This window comes from Salmo trutta, chromosome 21 (assembly GCF_901001165.1).
Source record: "Salmo trutta chromosome 21, fSalTru1.1, whole genome shotgun sequence".
Lineage (NCBI taxonomy): Eukaryota > Metazoa > Chordata > Actinopteri > Salmoniformes > Salmonidae > Salmo > Salmo trutta.
This window is the reverse complement of record NC_042977.1, coordinates 31,292,742-31,313,059: the sequence shown is the minus strand read 5'-3', so window position 1 is coordinate 31,313,059 and position 20,318 is coordinate 31,292,742. Positions and strand designations below refer to the sequence as shown.

General features: G+C 40.8%; 1 protein-coding gene across 1 annotated transcript in view; it reads right to left on the bottom strand.

The window, feature by feature from the left end:
* Positions 1–57: 57 nt before the first annotated feature.
* LOC115157158 (ankyrin repeat domain-containing protein 13C) overlaps positions 58–20,318 on the bottom strand; it is a 35,119-nt gene continuing 14,858 nt past the window's right edge. The window contains exons 5-13 of the mRNA XM_029705161.1: positions 19,023–19,068; positions 8,917–8,983; positions 8,640–8,784; positions 8,215–8,346; positions 5,264–5,425; positions 5,046–5,125; positions 4,759–4,857; positions 4,345–4,445; positions 58–1,631 (exon numbers count right to left, since the gene is read on the bottom strand). Coding sequence (XP_029561021.1) covers positions 1,501–1,631; positions 4,345–4,445; positions 4,759–4,857; positions 5,046–5,125; positions 5,264–5,425; positions 8,215–8,346; positions 8,640–8,784; positions 8,917–8,983; positions 19,023–19,068 — 963 coding nt within the window. The 3' untranslated portion in view covers positions 58–1,500. The remainder of the gene's footprint in view (positions 1,632–4,344; positions 4,446–4,758; positions 4,858–5,045; positions 5,126–5,263; positions 5,426–8,214; positions 8,347–8,639; positions 8,785–8,916; positions 8,984–19,022; positions 19,069–20,318) is intronic.

The following is a 20,318-nucleotide window of genomic DNA, read 5'->3' as shown; positions in this document are numbered from 1 at the left end:
TTACAACTGTCAAATGTTCTCTGCCCCATGGCAAACAATGGAACACTGCAATGCAGAGACATGATGCTGGTGATTTATTTAAAGGAATGGGAAATTGGAAAAGCTGCAATACATTTATAAATACCAGTAGGCTCAAGCCAGATACACATTCTTATGACCCAAACTGTTACCTACTGCTGGTCACATCTCATTTCATAAACCATATGGATTTTACAGCTCTCATTGAAATGTAATGTAGAGTCTGTTGTGTAAACTGGAGTACGCTCAAGGAAATAATCTCGTGGTAAAAGCACCTAAATGCATTTGACCAAAGGGTTTTAGTGTGGTTAGAATATTTATACGGTAGAAGTTGGTCTTCCTGAATAATTTGAAAGGATAGCAAGATGGCAGCAGGTATAACAAGTGTGTATGAAATATACACTCAAGAGGACATAAGTAATCCAATTGGGTCAACATAGCATGCAATTAAATATGTCAGTGCAGTATCAAACTAGAACAGCTTTCCTGAAACCCCATCTGGGTTCTCACACACACACACACACACCTTTAAAGTACAGTACAACAGTCCTCTCTCACACACAAAACACATTAAGGGCTGGATTCAATCCATATCACAAAAGATCTGTAAAGATAATTTCCGATTGAGCCCACACCGTGTTTACCGTGAATGAAGTCTGCGACCAAAGGAAAATTGGCTATAATTGTCAATCGCACTATAAAGCGGATCTTCAGCGCTACGGATTGAATAGAGCCCCAAATTCACACGAAACAGATGGTGATAGCCAGGAGGTAAGAGATGAGTTAACCTGAAAATACAGGTGTTTGCATCCTGAGAGAGCGAGCGAAAGGCTTGGGTATTGATCTGTGTAAGAATGCTGTTTAAACCAGCAGGTTTAAAAATAACATTGTTATGTACTGGAAATGTATTGCTATACAGTGTTGCCCCTTTTGACTAGGCCTATATAACGTACATCATTTAAACATGGAGAAAGTTATGCTCAGTTCAGTTATGACATCTCTATTTTTCTAACACTTAGTTTATAAGTAAAGGGTAGTCTCCAAAGGGCAGACGCTAGATGCAGTGAGTGCTAAGCCTGGGGAAGTGCACGTTGAAGATGTCACAGTCAACTCCATAACTTTTCAGAGCAGTGATCATGTAGTAGGTTAATGAAGTTGTTAAACAGATGACATCAAATATTTTTGGGGGACCTTGTGCTGTTATTGCTACACATATGAACATGGTTGTGGTGCAATGCGAGTCCTGTTTGCATTGGTTTGCTATGAGGAAATATCTACAAATTGAACACTCAGGGCCAAGAGATAATTCCCTTTTTTTCCATCAGAACACACAGACAGACATCAAACAATAAGATGGCACATTCTAATTTTGTTTCTACTTTAGTTGGTTATTTGCCTTTTAATAATGTAGGTAGGTAGAGGCTGTTTGTCAGTTTCCGAGCGTGTGGGACGGGGGCACCTCTGGTTGCTATGACAACCAGGTCAGAGGTCAGGGAAGCGACTGGGGTCCTCTTTGTAGTCTGCTGGGATGGAGAAGATGGACTCCTCAAAGTCATCGTAGCGAAACTCTTGGAAGGTGACCGTCGCTGTGATAGTGGGGAACACAGGGATGTCTGGAACACAAAAATAGGAGGGGTGTTTCCAGCGTTTAATATGTCAGTTTCTTCATAATTTTACAATATTTCATTTTATTTTAACTTAAAAATAAAATCAGCCATGTGGCCACATAACGTACAGTGCATTCGGAAAGTATTCAGACCCATTGACTTTTTCCACATTTTGTTACGTTACAGCCTTCTTACAATGGATTTTTAAAAAAATGTCCTCATCAATTGACACACAATACCCCATAATAATACAGCAAAAACAGATTTACAGAAATGTTTGCAAATTTGTTCAAAATTAAAAACTGAAATATCACATTTACATAAGTGTTCAGACCTTTTACTCAGTACTTTGTTGAAGCACCTTTGGCTGTGATTACAGCCTTGAGTATTCTTGGGTGTGACGCTACAAGCTTGGCACACCTGTATTTGGGGAGTTCCTCCAATTCTTCTCTGCAGATCTTCTCAGGCTCTGAACAGGTTGAATGGGGAGCATCGCTGAACAGCTATTTTAAGGTTTCTCCAGAGATGTTTGATCGGGTTCAAGTCCCGGCTCTGGCTGGGCCACTCAAGGACATTGAGACTTGTCCCGAAGCCACTCCGGCGTTGTCTTGGCTGTGTGAACCTTCACCCCTGTCTGACATCCTAAGTGCTTTGAGGCAGGTTTTAATCAAGGATCTCTCTGTACTTTGTTCCGTTTATCTTTCCCTAGGATCCTGACTTGTCTCCCAGTCCCTGCCGATGAAAAACGTCCCCACAGCGTGCTGCCACCACCATGCTTCACCTTAGAAATGGTGCCAGGTTTCCTCCAGACGTGATGCTTGGCATTCAGGCCAAAGAGTTCAATCTTGGTTTCATTGTCAGAGTCCTTTAGGTGGCTTTTGGCAAACTCTAAACGGGCTGTCATGTGCCTTTTACTGAGGAGTGAGCTCCGTCTGGCCACTCTGCCGTAAAGGCCTGATTGGTGGAGTGCTGCAGAGATGGTTGTCCTTCTGGAAGGTTCTCCCATCTCCACAGAGGAACTCTGGAGCTGTCAGAGTGATCAAAGGGTTCTTGGTCATCTCCCTGACCAAGGCCCTTCTCTCCCGATTTATCAGTTTGGCCGGGCGGGCAGCTGAAGTAAGAGTCTTGGAAGAATCAAGTTGTAGAACCATCTAAAAGATGATCAATGGAAACAGGACGCACCTGAGCTAAATTTCAAGTCTCATAAAAGGGTCTGAATACTAATGTAAATAAAGGTAAAAAAAATATATTTTATACATTTTAGAATTAAGGCTGTAATGTAACAAAATGTGGAAAAAGAGTTACAGTTCATATAAGGAAATCAGTCAATTGAAATAAAGTCATTAGGCCCTAATCTATGGATTTCACATGACTGGGAATACAGATATGCATCTGTTGGTCACAGATACTTTTAAAAAAAGGTAGGGGCGTGGATCAGAAAACCAGTCATTATCTGGTCTGGCCACCATTTGCTTCATGCAGCTCGACATCTCCTTCGCATAGAGTTGATCAGGCTGTTGACTGTGGCCTGTGGAATGTTGTCCCACTCCTCTTTAATCGCTGTGCGAAGTTGCTAGATATTGTCGGGAACTGGAACATGCTGTCGTACACGTCGATCCAGATCCTCCCATACATGCTCAATCGGTGACATGTCTGGTGAGTATGCAGGCCTTGGAAGAACTGGGACATTTTCAGCTTCCAGGAATTGTGTACAGATCCTTGCGACATGGGCCCGTGCATTATCATGCTGAACAATGAGGTGATGGCGGCAGGTGAATGGCACGACCATGGGCCTCAGGATCTCATCACGGTATCTCTGTGCATTCAAATTGCCATCCATAAAATGCAATTGTGTTCACTGTCCGTAGCTTATGCCTGTCCATACCATAACCCCACCACCACCATGGGACACTCTGTTCACAACGCTGACATCAGCAATCGCTCTCCCACACAACACCATACACGCTGTCTGCGGTTGTGAGGACGGTTGAACGTACTGCCAAATTCTCCAAAACGATGTTGGGAAAGGGGGGATACCTAGTCAGTTGTACAAATGAATGCCTTCAACTGAAATGTGTCTTCCGCATTGAACCCAACTCCTCTGAATCAGAGAGGTGCGGAGGGCTGCCTTAATCGACATCCACGTCTTCGGTGCCCGGGGAACAGTGGGCTCAGGGGCAGAACGATAGATTTTTACCTTGTCAGCTTGGGGATTCGATCCAGCAACCTTTCGGTTACTGGCCCAACGCTCTAACCGCTAGGCTACCTGTCACCCCGGGTGTGGCATATGCTAGAGAAATTAACATTCAATTATCTGGCAGCAGCTCTGGTGGACATTCTTGCAGTCAACATGCCAGTTGCACACTCCCTCAACTTGATACATCTGTTGCATTGTGTTGTGTGACAAAACTGCACATTTTAGAGTGGCCTTTTACTGTCCCCAGCACAAGGTGTACCTGTGTAATGATCATGTTGTTTAATCAGCTTCTTGATATGCCACACCTGTCAGGTGGATGGATTATCTTGGCAAAGGAGAAATGCTCACTAACAGGGATGTAAACAAATTTGTGCCCAAAATTTGATAGAAATAAACTTTGTGCTTATGAAAATTTTTATTTTTTTATTTAAATTTTTATATTTTATTTCAGCTCATGAAACATGGGACCAACACTTTATATGTTGCATTTATATTTTAGTTCAGTGTACAATAGATTCATACCAAGCTTGACTGGAAACCCAGGAGGAAGCTTCATTTGAACAAATTCTCTTAGTTTGTTGAAATGTTTGAATGGGGCTATGACCTCCAACACATTCAGTAACCTGGAAGAGGACAGAAAAAAGTGTCAGTGCCAAACACTTATTTTGAATTGATGTATGCATTATTCTAACAGTACATTACTAGCCTAGATCCTATTCAATCAAACTTAAAATGTACCTAAAATCAAGAGGCCTTCCAAAAGCATTTGCTAGACAAGAACTTTTCTGAATTGGCGATCTGCATCTGCCTAATATACATTTAATCAGAACCTGTGTGCACAATAACGATAAATACATGGACGTTTCCAAATGCACTACAGTCAGTGGTAAGACTGATGAGAGACTACCAGCCAATAAGAGGAGGGATTCTACTCACGACTCAATGCCCAGAGGGAAGTCCTGGCTCATGGCTACGGTCGCTTTGAAGTTCTTCTTGCTCTCCTTACACACAAGCTCTCTCCCAAGATGAGGTGCCCTGGGGATGAACACATACACAAACACACTAAGTCAGCACCATTGGTGTATACGTTTGGAAGCTTAATAGTAAGCCACTGCTAGTTACGATCTTCAATGAAATAACTCAATAATAAAAAGTGGCTTGATATTAATCCGGACAGTGGTGTCATCTGTGACCTTTCTTAAAAGGAATAAAGCAGGGCTTACTTTCCGTGCTCTGCAGAAATGTACTCCTCCCAGGAGATAGTGTTGGGGTCTGGAGCTGTGAGGGACAGCCTTCTCTGAGGCTGAGGGAAAGACAGAGAGGAAGATCACTACATGTAGGCTTTCTTTTATGCATCATAACCACATATCCATATTATGTCCACCAAAACCACACCCACTACTGAAGAAGAGACTAAAGACCCAAAGCCTCCCTCCCTCACCTCATAGTTCTGCTCCACCAGGTTCCCTCCTTTGCTCAGGCTCTCCATGATGGCCTTGTTCCTCAGGACGTCCTCCTCACTCAGATGCTCCCGCCGTTTCCTGGACTCCAGCACCAGGCCGTTCACAGAGTAGAAGTCAGCCAGGAAGTTACCAACTCTCTCCTGCAGGGACAGACAAGCCAGATGCATAATAAACACTGATGGCTGCATTATTAATGACACCCTATTCCCTATACAGTACATACAGTGATCACTGTTTTACAGCCTGTGTTCATAATGGCTGCTCAGTGAAACGACCTCTCCTGATTTGTCATAGACGCTTGCTAAAATACTTTAATGAGCAAGCCTTCCTTCATGAACTGGCCTCTGTAAAATGGTATAGAATCAGCTTGATCAGCTCTATCAAAGACGCTTGGACTTTTAAAACAAATATTTTCAGTGGTATTGGTGACAAATACGCCCCCATAAAGAAAATTATAATTAAAAATAGGTTCAGCCCCTGGTTTGACCGTGATCTTGCAGAGTTACTCCACCTCAAGAATTGCATTTGGCGAAAGGCTCGGCACACGCATAGTCAGGATGACTGGCTATCGTTCCGGCAAATGAGAAATAAGTGCACTCAGGCTATCCGGAAGGCTAAAGTTAGTTACTTTAAGGAGCAGTTCTCTCTCTGTGGGTCTAACCCCAAGAAGTTAGGGAAAACGGTTAAAGACCTGGAGAAAAAAACTATTCTCCTCACAGCTGCCCATGTCCCTTAATGTTGATGATGTGGTTGTTACTGACAAGAAACACATAGCTGAGCTCTTCAATCACCACTTCATTAAGTCAGGATTCCTATTTGACTGAGCCATGCCTCCTCTCCCACCCCTTCTAATGTGACTAGCCCCGATGCTCCTCCCTCTTTCTCCCCTGCCCCGCTACACAGTTTCTCCCTGCAAGCGGTCACTGAGTCAGAGGTGCTAAAGGAGCTCCTTAAACTTGACCCCAAATAACCATCTGGGTCAGATGGTTTAGACCATTTCTTCTTTAAGGTTACTGTCCCTATCATCACCAAGCCTATCTCTGACCTTTTAGCCTGTCTCTCCTCTCTGGGGAGGTTCCCACTGCTTGGAAGGCAGCCACGGTTCATCCTTATTTAAAGGGGTAGATCAAGCTGATCCTAACTGTTATGGGCCCATTTCTATTTTGCCCTGTTTATCAAAAGTGTTGGAAAAATCAACTGACTGGCTTTCTTGATGTCTATAGTATTCTCCCTGATATGCAATATGGTTTCCACTCAGGTTATGGATGTGTCACTGCAACCTTAAAGGTCCTCAATGATGTCACCATTGCCCTTGATTCTAAGCAATATTGTGCTGCTATTTCTATTGACTTGGCCAAAGCTTTTGATACGGTAGACCATTCCATTCTTGTGGGCCGGCTAAGGAGTATTGGTGTCTCTGAGGGGTCTTTGGCCTGGTTTGCGAACTACCTCTCTCAAAGAGAGCAGTGCATAAAGTCAGAACATCTGCTGTCTCAGCCACTGCCTGTCACCAAGGGAGTAACCCAAGGCTCAATCCTGGGCCCACGCTCTTCTCAATTTACATCAACAACATAGCTCAGGCAATAGAAAGCGCACTCATCCATTTATATGCAGATGATAGTCTTATACTCAGCTGGCCCCTCCCTGGATTTTGTGTTAAATGCTCTATAACAAAGCTTTTAGTGTCCAACAAGCTTTCTCTGCCCTTAACACCTCCAAAACAAAGGTCATGTGGTTTGGTAAGAAGACTGCCCCTCTCCCTACAGGTGTGATTACTACCTCAGAGTTTAGAGCTTGAGGTAGTCACCTCATATAAGTACTGGGAGTATGGCTAGACAGTACACTGTCCTTCTCTCAGCACATATCAAAGCTGCAGGCTAAAGTTAAATCTATACTTGGTTTCCTCTATCATAATCGCTCCTCTTCCACCCCAGCTGCCAAACTAACCCTAATTCAGATGACCATCCTACCCATGCTAGATTACAGAGACGTAATTTATAGATCGGCAGGTAAGGGTGCTCTCAAGCGGCTAGATGTTCTTTACCATTCGGCCATCAGATTTGCCACCAATGCTCCTCATAGGACACATCACTGGACTCTATACTCCTCTGTAAACTGGTGATCTCTGTATACCCGTCGCAAGACCCACTGGTTAATGCTTATTTATAAAACCCTCGTAGGCCTCACTCCCCCCTATCTGAGATATCTACTGCAGCCCTCATCCTCCACATACAACACCCGTTCTGCCAGTCACATTCTGTTAAAGGTCCCCAAAGCACACACATCCCTGGGTCGCTCCTCTTTTCAGTTCGCTGCAGCTAGCGACTGGTACGAGCTGCAACAAACACTCAAACTGGACAGTTTTATCTCAATCTCTTCATTCAAAGCCTCAATCATGGACACTCTTACTGACAGTTGTGGCTGCTTCACGTGATGTATTGTTGTCTCTACCTTCTTGCCCTTTGTGCTGTTGTCTGTGCCCAATAATGTTTGTACCATGTTTTGTGCTGCTACCATGTGGTGTTGCTACCATGTTGTTGTCATGTTGTGCTTCTACCATGCTGTGTTGTCATGTGTTGCTGCCTTGCTATGTTGTTGTCTTAGGTCTGTCTTTATGTAGTGTTGTGTTGTCTCTCTTGTCGTGATGTGTGTTATGTCCTATATTTCTATTTTATTTAACATTTTTAATCCCAGCCCCCATCCCCGCAGGAGGCCTTTTGCCTTTTGGTAGGCCGTCATTGTAAATAGGAATTTGTTCTTAACTGACTTGCCTAGTTAAATAAAGGTTAAATAAATAAACACAGCTTATGATCAGAGACCAATTATATTATTCCCTCTATATTCCAGTGATCCCTGCACCCCTCCCCACATTCTGCTGTGTTTCAACAAAATAAATTGCCTACTGAACAGGACCGGGAGGGGTGCTTACCGTCTTGTCCTCCCTGAAGAGCCAGCCGATCTGACTGCGGGAGAAGGTGATGGACTTGGTGGACAGGGTGGCAGAATAGACATCACTGCTCATCAGGATGTCCACCTCCTCTTCAGTCTCCATCTCAGACTCCTGCAGGGACACATCAGGCATCATCATAATGACATCACAGAATTCAATAGGTCCCATTATCTTTATGGGTGACATGGTGAAAACAGAACTTCCACACACATTAGATTGCAGAAGAAAAAAAATCTGATCCCCTGTAACAATAGCTGAGCTTTCAATCAATCAACCTTTGCCAGGGCAATACAAACATTCGTGTAAGGTTGGGTGGCTTGGAGGACATGGTACCAGACCATATAGGTCAAATTCATGTGAGGTTGGGTGGTTTGGAGGACATGGTACCAAACCATATAGGTCACCTCGTGGTGTATCCGCTGGTACACCTTCTGCTCATTGTCCAGGACATAGAAGGACTTGGAGGGCGGAGCATCTCCGTTAAAGATGAAGCTGAGGTCTCCTCTCTGACACTTCATATCTGAGAAGTCTATCAGAGTTGTGTCCAGTCTGTCAAAGGAGAAAGAGAGAGGAGAAAGAGTGTAATGGGTTAACTCTGGGAGATGAGTGGTTGCACACGCCAGCTATAATCCTCACAACTTGTAGCTGGAGTCTGTGTCAAACGTGTATGTGATGCCTTACCTGATGTTGATCCCCTGCTTGTAGATCTTGCAGTTATCAGATGGCAAAATCCGGGAGAGCAAGGGCACTATGGGACAGGAGAAATAAAATGTAATGTTCAACAGTAGTTAATGGATAAGATTCATTAAGATAAACTGCAGAGATAATATGTGGTATCATTATGTGGTATATAAATGAACATGGCCGTGGCTAGGCCCTGCATGGTCTTTAAAGGGATAGTTATCTATTTCCCCAGAGTCAGATGAACTCATGGATACAATTATTATGTCTCTGTAACCAGTATGATTAAGTTAGAAGAGGTAGTTTCGCCAGCCAATGCTAACTAGCTTAGGGCAAAGATGAAGTCTTCAGGTACAGCTAGACTTCCAGTCTTTGCACTAAGCCAGTGGTTCCCAAACTGTGGGGCCCGCCCCGAAGGGTCAGCCCCCCTCAATTTCAGTCTGGCTTTAAACTTACTCCTGAAAGTTGTAATAGTAGAAAGTACGAGGTACGTCAGTTCCTCTTGTCACGTTAGCCATTGCATACCTTGTCAGAAATGTCCAGATCAACTAGCCCATGTCAGCTACTGTTTTTATATTTCGTTTTTTAGGCCATATACAGTTGAAGTCGGAAGTTTACATACACTTAGCCAAATACATTTAAACTCAGTTTTTCACAATTCCTGACATTTAATCCTAGTAACAATTCCCTGTTTTAGGTCAGTTAGGATCACCACTATAGGATTGAGGTCAGGGCTTTGTGATGGCCACTCCAATAACTTGACTTTGTTGTCCTTAAGCCATTTTGCCACAACTTTGGAAGTATGCGTGTGTCAATGTCCATTTGTAAGACCCATTTGCGACCAAGCTAGCTTCCTGATTGATGTCTTGAGACATAGCTTCAATATATCAACATCATTTCCCTGCCTCATGATGCCATCTATTTTGTGAAGTGCACCAGCCTCTCCTGCAGCAAAGCACCCCCACAACATGATGCTGCCACCCCCGCGCTTCACGGTTGGGATGGTGTGCTTCGGCTTGCAAGCCTCCCCCTTTTTCCTCCAAACATAATGATGGTCATTATGGCCAAACAGTTCTATTTTTGTTTCATCAGACCAGAGAACATCTCTCCAAAAAGTACGATCTTTGTCCCCATGTGCAGTTGCAAACCATAGTCTGGCTTTATTATGCCGGTTCTGGAGCAGTGGCTTCTTCCTTGCTGAGCGGCCTTTCAGGTTATGTCGATATAGGACTTGTTTTACTGTGGATATAGATACTTTTGTACATGTTTCCTCCAGCATCTTCACAAGGTCCTTTGCTGTTGTTCTGGGATTGATTTCCCCTTTTCACACCAAAGTACGTTCATCTCTAGGAGACAGAATGCGTCACCTTCCTGAGCGGTATGACGGCTGCGTGGTCCCATGGTGTTTATACTTGCGTACTATTGTTTGTACAGATGAACGTGGTACCTTCAGGCTCTTGGAAATTGCTCCCAAGGATGAACCAGACTTGTGGAGGTCTACAATTTTTTTTCTGAGGTCTTGGCTGATTTCTTTTCATTTTCCCATGATGTCAAGCAAAGAGGCACTGAGTTTGACGGTAGGCCTTGAAATACATCCACATGTACACCTCCAATTGACTCAAATGATGTCAATTAGTCTTATCAGAAGCTTCTAAAGCCATGACATAATCTTCTGGAATTTTCCAAGCTGTTTAAATGCACAGTCAACTTAGTGTATGTAAACTTCTGACCCACTGGAATTGTGATACAGTGAATTATAAGTGAAATAATATGTCTGTAAACAATTGTTGGACTAATTACTTGTGTCATGCACAAAGTAGATGTCCAAACCGACTTGCCAAAACTATAGTTTGTTTAAGAAGAAATTGGTGGAGTGGTTGAAAAACAAGTTTTAATGACTCCAACCTAAGTGTATGTAAACTTCCGACTTCAACTGTATATTGTTGTAATTCTTTTGTCACTGAAATATTACATGAATACACATTAGACAAGCCAATGCCGGAAGGGGGGTCCCGAGTGAAAAGGTTTGGGAACCCCTGTGCTAATCTAGCGCTAACGCCAGTTAGCATTGGCTCGCAAAACTACCTCTAACTTCTTTTTGTAGCAACACACAGAAGCAGGGTCAATACCATTCGAGACCCCTCCCACAGTCCCCCCCCACAAGAAAAAAAAATAAAAATACAATTAATTCCATTCCCCACCCCCAAGAACCCCCCAATGCACCAACAACCAAGAGAATGAACTAAAGAGAAAAATGAAAAATACAGAAGAAAACAGCAAAAAACAATGCAAAAAAAAGAAGATAAAAAGTTAAACAAAGGACATCTAAAATCATAACAGCAATGCCAACTGTATATGTTTGTATGTATGTCTGGCACTGTTACATGTATGTATCAACTATGCTGTGATGGTTAACATACAATATGAATCTAATCGAATAGAATCCACAGATTGCGAGTTGAAGATAGTAAAAGTATTTAACAGTATTAGTATATTAGTAATTGACTGACCAGGTCTCTCCAGATCTCCTAACAGTACTATTTCTAGGGTCAATTTTAGATCAATGCTAAGCATTTTCAGCCATTCCTGAACCTGAGACCAGAAACAGGCTACCTGAGGGCAATACCAAAATTAATGGTCTATTGATTCTGTATCCTCACAACAAAATCTGCAGAACTTCGATGATTTTATGCCCCAAATATTTAACATTTTGTTGGTGGCAAGAATTCTATAGAATAATTTTAGCTGAAAAGCATGGTCTTGAATCTTGCGTTGTTTTATATATTAACTCATACACCCTGTACCATAGAATCGGTACATCAAAAATCTCTTCCCCACTATTTTGCCATCTGTATGGCACAGTTGTCATCATCCTGGTCCTCAAATGAAACTGGTATACTTTCCTATTTATGCTATTTTTATTTCTCTGTCAGTTTTGATCCTTTATATTGGACAGACAGACCAGTTCCCTACCTCCTCCCGCTGCCACCTGCCTCATCCATTTTTGGGGTAATGCTGTAATCAATTGGTTGTACTCTTGAAACGAGCAGACCTTCCTGTACAATTCTGATAACTCCACGAAGGACATAACTCTACCATTCCAATTTACAATATCGTTTAAGAACAAAATACCCTTTTCAAACACCTTTCCCATAAATACAGGTATTTTATCAACCAGCACATTCGAGTTCAGCCATAATATTTGTTGTAATATTTGTTCTCTCTTTTCAGGGGGATGACATTGAAATTGTAGCCAGCTCTGCAATGCTTGTTTGAAAGAGAGAGAATCTTTTCAAAGTATCATTTTCAATTCATCGAAAATGAGACATTGCAATCTGCACAAAGGCAAAAAGGCCATTTCTAAACAATGGATGAGCTTTTCTTAGTAATCTACTTGAGAACCATTTAGGGTTCAAGTAAAACTTTTGAAAAAGTGAAGCTTTTAGAGAGAGGTTTAGTACTTTTATATTAATAATTTTATTTTTTATTTCACCTTTATTTAACCAGGTAGGCTAGTTGAGAACAAGTTCTCATTTGCAACTGCGACCTGGCCAAGATAAAGCGTAGCAATTTGACACATACAACAACACAGAGTTACCCATGGAATAAACAAACATACAGTCAATAATACAGTAGAACAAAAGAAAACCAAAAAAGTCTATATACAGTGAGTGCAAATGAGGTAAGTTAAGGCAATAAATAGGCCATGGTGGCGAAGTAATTACAATATAGCAATTAAAACACTGGAATGGTAGATGTGCAGAAGATGAATGTGCAAGTAGAGATACTGGGGTGCAAAGGAGCAAGATAAATAAATAAATACAGTATGGGGATGAGGTAGGTAGATAGATGGGCTGTTTACAGATGGGCTATGTACAGGTGCAGTGATCTGTGAGCTGCTCTGACAGCTGGTGCTTAAAGCTAGTGAACGAGATATGAGTCTCCAGCTTCAGAGATTTTTGCAGTTCGTTCCAGTCATTGGCAGCAGAAAACTGGAAGGAAAGACGATCAAAGGAGGAATTGGCTTTGGGGGTGACCAGTGAGATATACCTGCTGGAGCGCGTGCTACGAGTGGGTGCTGCTAATAATAATCTCAATCCACCCAATTCATTTTCATGATATAGTTAGGAACGTATTTTTGCATCACAACAGTGAAGTGTAAGGGGCCTCCAGTTTTTTAGATAGACTGGGTCTTTATATTTGCCATCTGAGTCTTGTTTTAATAATAGTGAAATCAGAACTTCCTGCTGAGTACCTGACAGACAACCATTTCTATAGGAGTAGTTAAAACAATCTAACAATGGCGCTTTTAGTATATCAAAAAAGGCTTGATATACCTCTACCGGTATGCCATCAAGCCCTGGGGTTTTTCCAGACTGAAAGGATTTAATAGCCTCCAAAAGTTCTTCCTCTGAAATTTGGCCTTCGCACTGATCTTTCTGCACATTTGTTAATTTTACATTTTTTTTATTATTTGAAAAGAATTCCTTACCGTAATCTTCATTCAGTGGGAGAGGATGAGACGGAAAAGAGAACATCTGCCTAAAATAATTAGCTTCCTCTTTTAAAATATCATTTGGAGAATCAAAGATGACTCTGTCTCAAGTAAAGAGTTTCTGCAAAGTATTTTTGTTATTGTTCTTGTATTGGAGATTCAGGAAGAATTTTGTGCATTTTTCTCCATATTCCATCCAGTTTGCTTTATTTTTGTAATAGATTACATTAGAATGTTCTTGAATAAGTTCCTCAAGTTCTTCTTATTTATCCTCTAACTTATTTTGTATCTCTGTGGTATCATTTTTATTAGTTCATGGATTTCCCTTGTTAGTCTTGTCTCTTTATAACATGTCCATAATATCTGTGATTTCCTTAAGGGCAAGGTGATGATAGTTTGTAGAGTGATTACCTTTACGGTCCATTGAGGCACTTAACACTGTGTTGTAGTCACCTACCATAAGGATTTGATAATTTGTTGCCTGGAACTTCAATAAATTGGTATAAATGTTTTCAAAGAAGTATGGATCATCCTGATTTGGACCATATAGATTAACGAGCCAAATCTCTTTTTCCACTGTCATATTCAAAAGGATCCATCTTCCTTGCGAATCATTCCTGACTATTTGCACATTCAGATTGATATTTTTGTTAATTAATATCATTACACCTTTTGAGTTCCTTTGTCCATAACAGAAAATTATTTCACCACCCCATTCCTTTTCCCACACAACTAAGGATGTAGAGTGAGTTTCCTGTAAACAGTATGTTATATTCCTTTTCTTTTAGCCATGTAAAGACAGATTTTTTTTATAATCTACTAAACCGTTACCTACCTACCTACCTCATCCCCATATTGTTTTTATTTACTTTTCTGCTCTTTTGCACACCAGTATCACTACTTGCACATCATCATCTGCTCATTTATCACTCCAGTGTTAATCTGCTAAATTGTAATTACTTCGCTACTTTGGCCTATTTTTTGCCTACCTCCTCACGCCATTTGCACACACTGTATATAGACTTTCTTTTTTTCTATTGTATTATTGACTGTACGCTTGTTTATTCCATGTGTAACTCTGTGTTATTGTTTGTGTCGCTCTGCTTTGCTTTATCTTGGCCAGGTCACAGTTCTAAATGAGAACTTGTTCTCAACTAGCCTACCTGGTTAAATAAAGGTGAATTTTTTTAATGTATTTTTATATCTGGCTATACTTATTTCCCTTACCATAACTAGATACTATTCTCAGTCTAGATATCATAAGGTGAATGCACCAATTTGTAAGTCGCTCTGGATAAGAGCGTCTTCTAAATGACGTAAATGGACCATAATTAGTGCTTGTAAAGTTACTGCCATCAGAGGTATTATGACGGTCAAAACAAGAGGCAAGGGATGTCAAATGTCTGATATTTACAATTCAAGAAATAGGTTCTAGCAATATTTGTTTTATTCACTTGCCTGTTTGCCTGTGAGCCAATGCCACAGATGTTAGAAAATTGTTAGTAAATTGAGACAAGACATTATGTGTGTAGTAAATCTGAGTAGGTTGATGTGTATGATATTGGATGTGATTTAGTGAGTGTGTACGATGTCTGTATAAGGGTAAGACTATAAAGTGTGATGTCCAAATAAATAATAACTCCGCCAATTTGCATGGTTGAGTGTCTGTGTGTAACATGTAGTGCATATAGCCTTAATATTCATGATGATAATTGTTATCCATATCGTATCACCGTCATAGTTGCATCATAATTACCTTTAACATCATTGAAAAACACATCCCAGGATTTCCATAGCAATTGACGTTTCACATGATCATGAAAGAGACCTTGCATTACTCTAGAGACGGCATCACTACAGTACAAATGTATTCCGTACAATATGTTATTATTCCCCAATGCCCCTTATTCTGGCATCTTCCCATTGCTTGTTGTAAACATATATAAACTTGTAGAAAAAGACATAAAAAAGAGACAAACAATAAACACATTAAATTATAAAACAGTTCTCAACAATAGAGAGAGGAAGAGAAGAGAAAAGACAGTGAGATCAGGTGTGTGCGTGTAAGTCTGTATGTGTTAGCGAGCATGTAATTGAGTATGTGTGTGTTGATATCCACTTCATAGTGTTCAGATATTTTTACAATTCCCATACTTTCTTTTTTTTGTAACCTGAAGCCCCTGTAGAATTTAGTACAGCCATGGTGATATGGAGCTGTCTCTGAATAGCTGTCCATCTATAAAGAGTTTGTCCACAATGAGAAAGGCACGCTTACGCTTCTCCCTTTGTTGCCTTTGTACCGGATAGTCTCTTACGACGTTCGTCATTGAGACTGAATTTCGTCCCTTTAACCTGTTAGGGCTAGGGGGCAGTATTTACACGGCCGGATAAAAAAACTTACCCGATTTAATCTGGTTACTACTCCTGCCCAGTAACTAGAATATGCATATAATTGGATAGCTTTGGATAGAAAACACCCTAAAGTTTCTAAAACTGTTTGAATGGTGTCTGTGAGTATAACAGAACTCATATGGCAGGCAAAAACCTGAGAAGATTCCATGCAGGAAGTGGCCTGTCTGACAAGTTGTTGTTCTTCTTGCCTCTGTTTATTGAAGACTGAGGATCTTTGCTGTAACGTGACACTTCCTACGGCTCCCATAGGCTCTCAGAGCCCGGGAAAAAGCTGAACGATATCGAGGCAGCCCCAGGCTGAAACACATTATCGCTTTTGACAAGTGCCCGATCAGAGGACAATGGGCTTAGGCGCGTGCCCGAGTCGACCCCATGCTTTATTTTCTTTCGTCTGTTTACCTAATTGCAGATACCCGGTCGGGAATATTATCGCTTTTTTACGAGAAAAATTGCATAAAAATTGATTTTAAACAGCGGTTGACATGCTTCGAAGTACGGTAATGGAATATTTAGATTTTTTTTGTCACGAAATGCGCCGTGCTCGTAACCCTTATTTACCATTCGGATAGTGTCTTGAACGCACGAACAAAACACCGCTGTTTGAACATAACTATGGATTATTTGGGACAAAACCAACATTTGTTATTGAAGTAGAAGTCCTGGGAGTGCATTCTGACGAAGAACACCAAAGGTAATCAAACGTTTCTAATAGTAATCGGAGTTTGGTGAAGGCTAAACTTGCTGGGTGTCTAAATAGCTAGCCCTGTGATGCCGGGCTATCTACTTAGAATATTGCAAAATGTGCTTTCACCAAAAAGCTATTTTAAAATCGGACATATCGAGTGCATAGAGGAGTTCTGTATCTATAATTCTTAAAATAATTGTTATGCTTTTTGTGAACGTTTATCGTGAGTAATTTAGTAAATTGTTAGTAAATTCGCCGAAAGTTTGCGGGGGGTATGCTAGTTCTGAACGTCACATGCTAATGTAAAAAGCTGGTTTTTGATATAAATATGAACTTGATTGAACAAAACATGCATGTATTGTATAACATAATGTCCTAAGATTGTCATCTGATGAAGATCATCAAAGGTTAGTGCTGCATTTAGCTGTCTTCTGGGTTTATGTGATATATGCTAGCTTGAAAAATGGGTGTCTGATTATTTCTGGCTGGGTACTCTGCTGACATAATCTAATGTTTTGCTTTCGTTGTAAAGCCTTTTTGAAATCGGACAGTGTGGTTAGATTAACGAGAGTCTTGTCTTTAAAATGCTGTAAAATAGTCATATGTTTGAGAAATTGAAGTAATAGCATTTCTAAGGTATTTGAATAACGCGCCACAGGATTCCACTGGCTGTTACGTAGGTGGGACGATTTGGTGCCACCTACCCTAGAGAGGTTAAGCTCCCTTCCCATGCTTTTGATCAGCTCCTTTTGTTGGTAGTGTTCAAATTTTGTGATGATCGGTCGGGGACCCTTGGTCTTGTCGCTCCAGGTCTGTGTACTCGGTGGAAAGCCAATTTGTTTACAGTCTCTATAGGAAGTTTCAAGGTGGAGTGCATGAATTCTCTGATCGCGCCCTCTGGATTATTGGATGCGTCCTTAGGAATCCCAGGAAAAAAATAGATTTTACGCATGATACGACTTTGTATGTCTAGTAGCGAATCTTTCATCACCCTGTTTTCCCTGAGTAGACAATCCATGTTGGAATTGTGAGTGACTTGTTTTCTCCTTGGAGCGTGAGAATTTCACTCTGGCTGAACTCCAAACTCCCCCTCAGCCCTGCTACCTACTCACACAACTTTTCCTGCGCTGCATGGATTCCAGCCAGAGCACTAGCCTCTACTTCAACGGCAAGTAAATAGTCCGTGTCTATAGATTTATCTGTTTTTCTTTTTTTTGTCAGGTTAAAGTTATTTTGTGAGGGAGTCGGATCTTTCCATGATGGAGTATGTTGTTCCTCCATAGCGTAAAGCTGTTGGTACTCGTTGATTTCCCTCAGGATCTCCTTAGTATCCAGGTTGGCTCTTTACTGCAACCAGTTGTTTTACGAAAAGATAAGCTAGCTAGCACTCGCGGAATCCATGCAAAAAAATGTAACACAAACTTGCAGTCCCAGCCGTAAAGGCTAACCGCATCATGGAATCCTTAGCAACAAAACTTTAGTTCTGATTAAAATCTATTTAATGAAACAATTTTAATATAAACAACAAATCGAGGGTAGACAGTACAATGTTCTGTTGTGCCTTTTGTCACTGAAATATTACATGAATACACATTAGACATGGCGAAATCTATAGAATTGCATGAAAATTTGCTTTAAAACCGCAAATTTGTTCTTTGCACCCCATGACAAATGTGTAGAATGGCAGGAAATAAGCTTTAAACCTGCAAAATTCTCTCCACTAACAAGAGGGGTGTGAACAGTTTGTGTCATGAACAGTGCTTGTGCTCATAGAAATATACGTGGAGCGTGCGGGGGCGCGGGATATTCCCCAATGCTGGAAGGGGGGCCCCGAATGAAAAAGTTTGGGAACTCCTGTGCTAAGCTAGTGTCAGTTAGCATTGGCTCGCAAAATTACCTCTAACTTCTTTTTAAACATTTTTTTTTATTGACTATCCAAAACATACAATATACTTGCAGTGAAGCCGCTCAACAACTACATCATACCAGTCATCCAACAGACTCCCATTCATAGCGACACACAGAAGCATCCAGGGTCAATGCCCTGCTCAAGGGCACGTTGACAGATCTCCCACCAGGCCACAAAACGTGAACCCGAACCCTCCAAGATCTCCAATAGCTGTCTCTCAACAATTCGAGACCCTTCCCACAGTCCACCCCCCCCCGCCAAAAGAAGCATTGGCTCGCAAAACTACCTCTAACTTCTTTCATATTGTACGCAGAGAAATAAAAAAACTAAATCCCGATCAATCTCTTTAACAAATCCCTGAGCCGAAAGAGTGCCACGAACCCTCTAAGCAATTAACACACCACACTCACAGCCAAGATATAATGGTAACAGAACAGACAATTTTTTTTTCATTTTTAAATACAGGCTAATTATATTGGAGAATGAAACTACCTGGCGAAGGTGTCCTGCACTAAGAATAACAATGAATAGAGAGTGTGTGAAAGGAAATGTTGGCTCGATGCAGCTTATTTTAATGTATTGCATATCATGTAGCGTCGACTCACCCCAACTTTGAAAGTCCCAGTGAAGCTCAAAGTAGAAGTCACCAAGCTATGAAAATAAAAAAAACATTGTACATTATATTGTCATGCAAGCCACACACTATCAAACAAAATGCACAAATAAGTTCCTTTATAGCTGTAAATTGTTAAAAACATTTTAAAAAGGGGAAACGTATTTTGGTGCTGTTATTATGGACAGATGCTGAGGTTGGAGAGAAAGGTTAAAGAAAGGTATGGACAGATAGTGGTAGTGAACTGATACTACTACTAGCTATGGAACAAACAAACTGAAATTACTGACACCCTTGATAAAGATGACCAATTATGAATTTATGAAATAAATAATACAGAGATATTTTGTATGCAAAAACAATATATATATATTATTTATCCTAATAAAATTGCTGAGAGAAAGAGATTTTGTTAAACAAGTAATATTTTTTTTTACCTCAAAAAGGTAGGGGTCAAAATGATTGACACCGCTAAAGATTATTATAAATAAAGTTGCCAAAAGTAAAGTATTTGGTCCCATATTCCAAGCACACAATGACTTCATGGATTCATTTGCAGTTCGTTTTGGTTGTGTTTAAGATTATTTGGTGCACAACAGAAATGAATGGTAAATAATGTAGTGTCATTTTGGAGCCACCTTAATTGTAAATAAGAATAGAATATGTTTCTAAACAATTCTACATTAATGTGGATGCTACCATGATTACAGATAATGATGAATGAATAATGATGAGTGAGAAAGTTAGAGGGTCAAAGATCATACCCCAAAGATATGCTAACCTCTCACCATTACCAATAACAGGGGAGATTAGCATGTCTTGGCAGTATGATCTTTGACAAAACTAACAGCAAACGCATCCAACATGTTTGTAGAGTCACAAGCTTGATGTAGTCACTGCGTGCTAAGAATATTGGACCAAATACTCAATAGAATACTACCGTAATTTCCAGACTATAAGCCACAACTTTTTTCCCACGCTTTGAACCTCGCGGCTTAAACAATGACACGGCTAATATATGGATTTTTCCCGCTTTCAATTTTTTTTTCTACAAAAAAACATTCTGTGACGTGCTCAGTTTTTTGGCGGCATGAAGCTTTCATTAGACCAATGAAATTGCTAAATGGGTTAAGGTCAAACAACTTTTTTGTTTACTGTTTAGATTAAATCGAGCGCTCTCAAACTTCCCATCATTCTGATTACGGTAGTCATTTTGTCACCCTCATCATGGCAAAGACACGGAGAAATGCATATGATGCAGCTTTCAAGTTGAAGGCGATTGATCTGT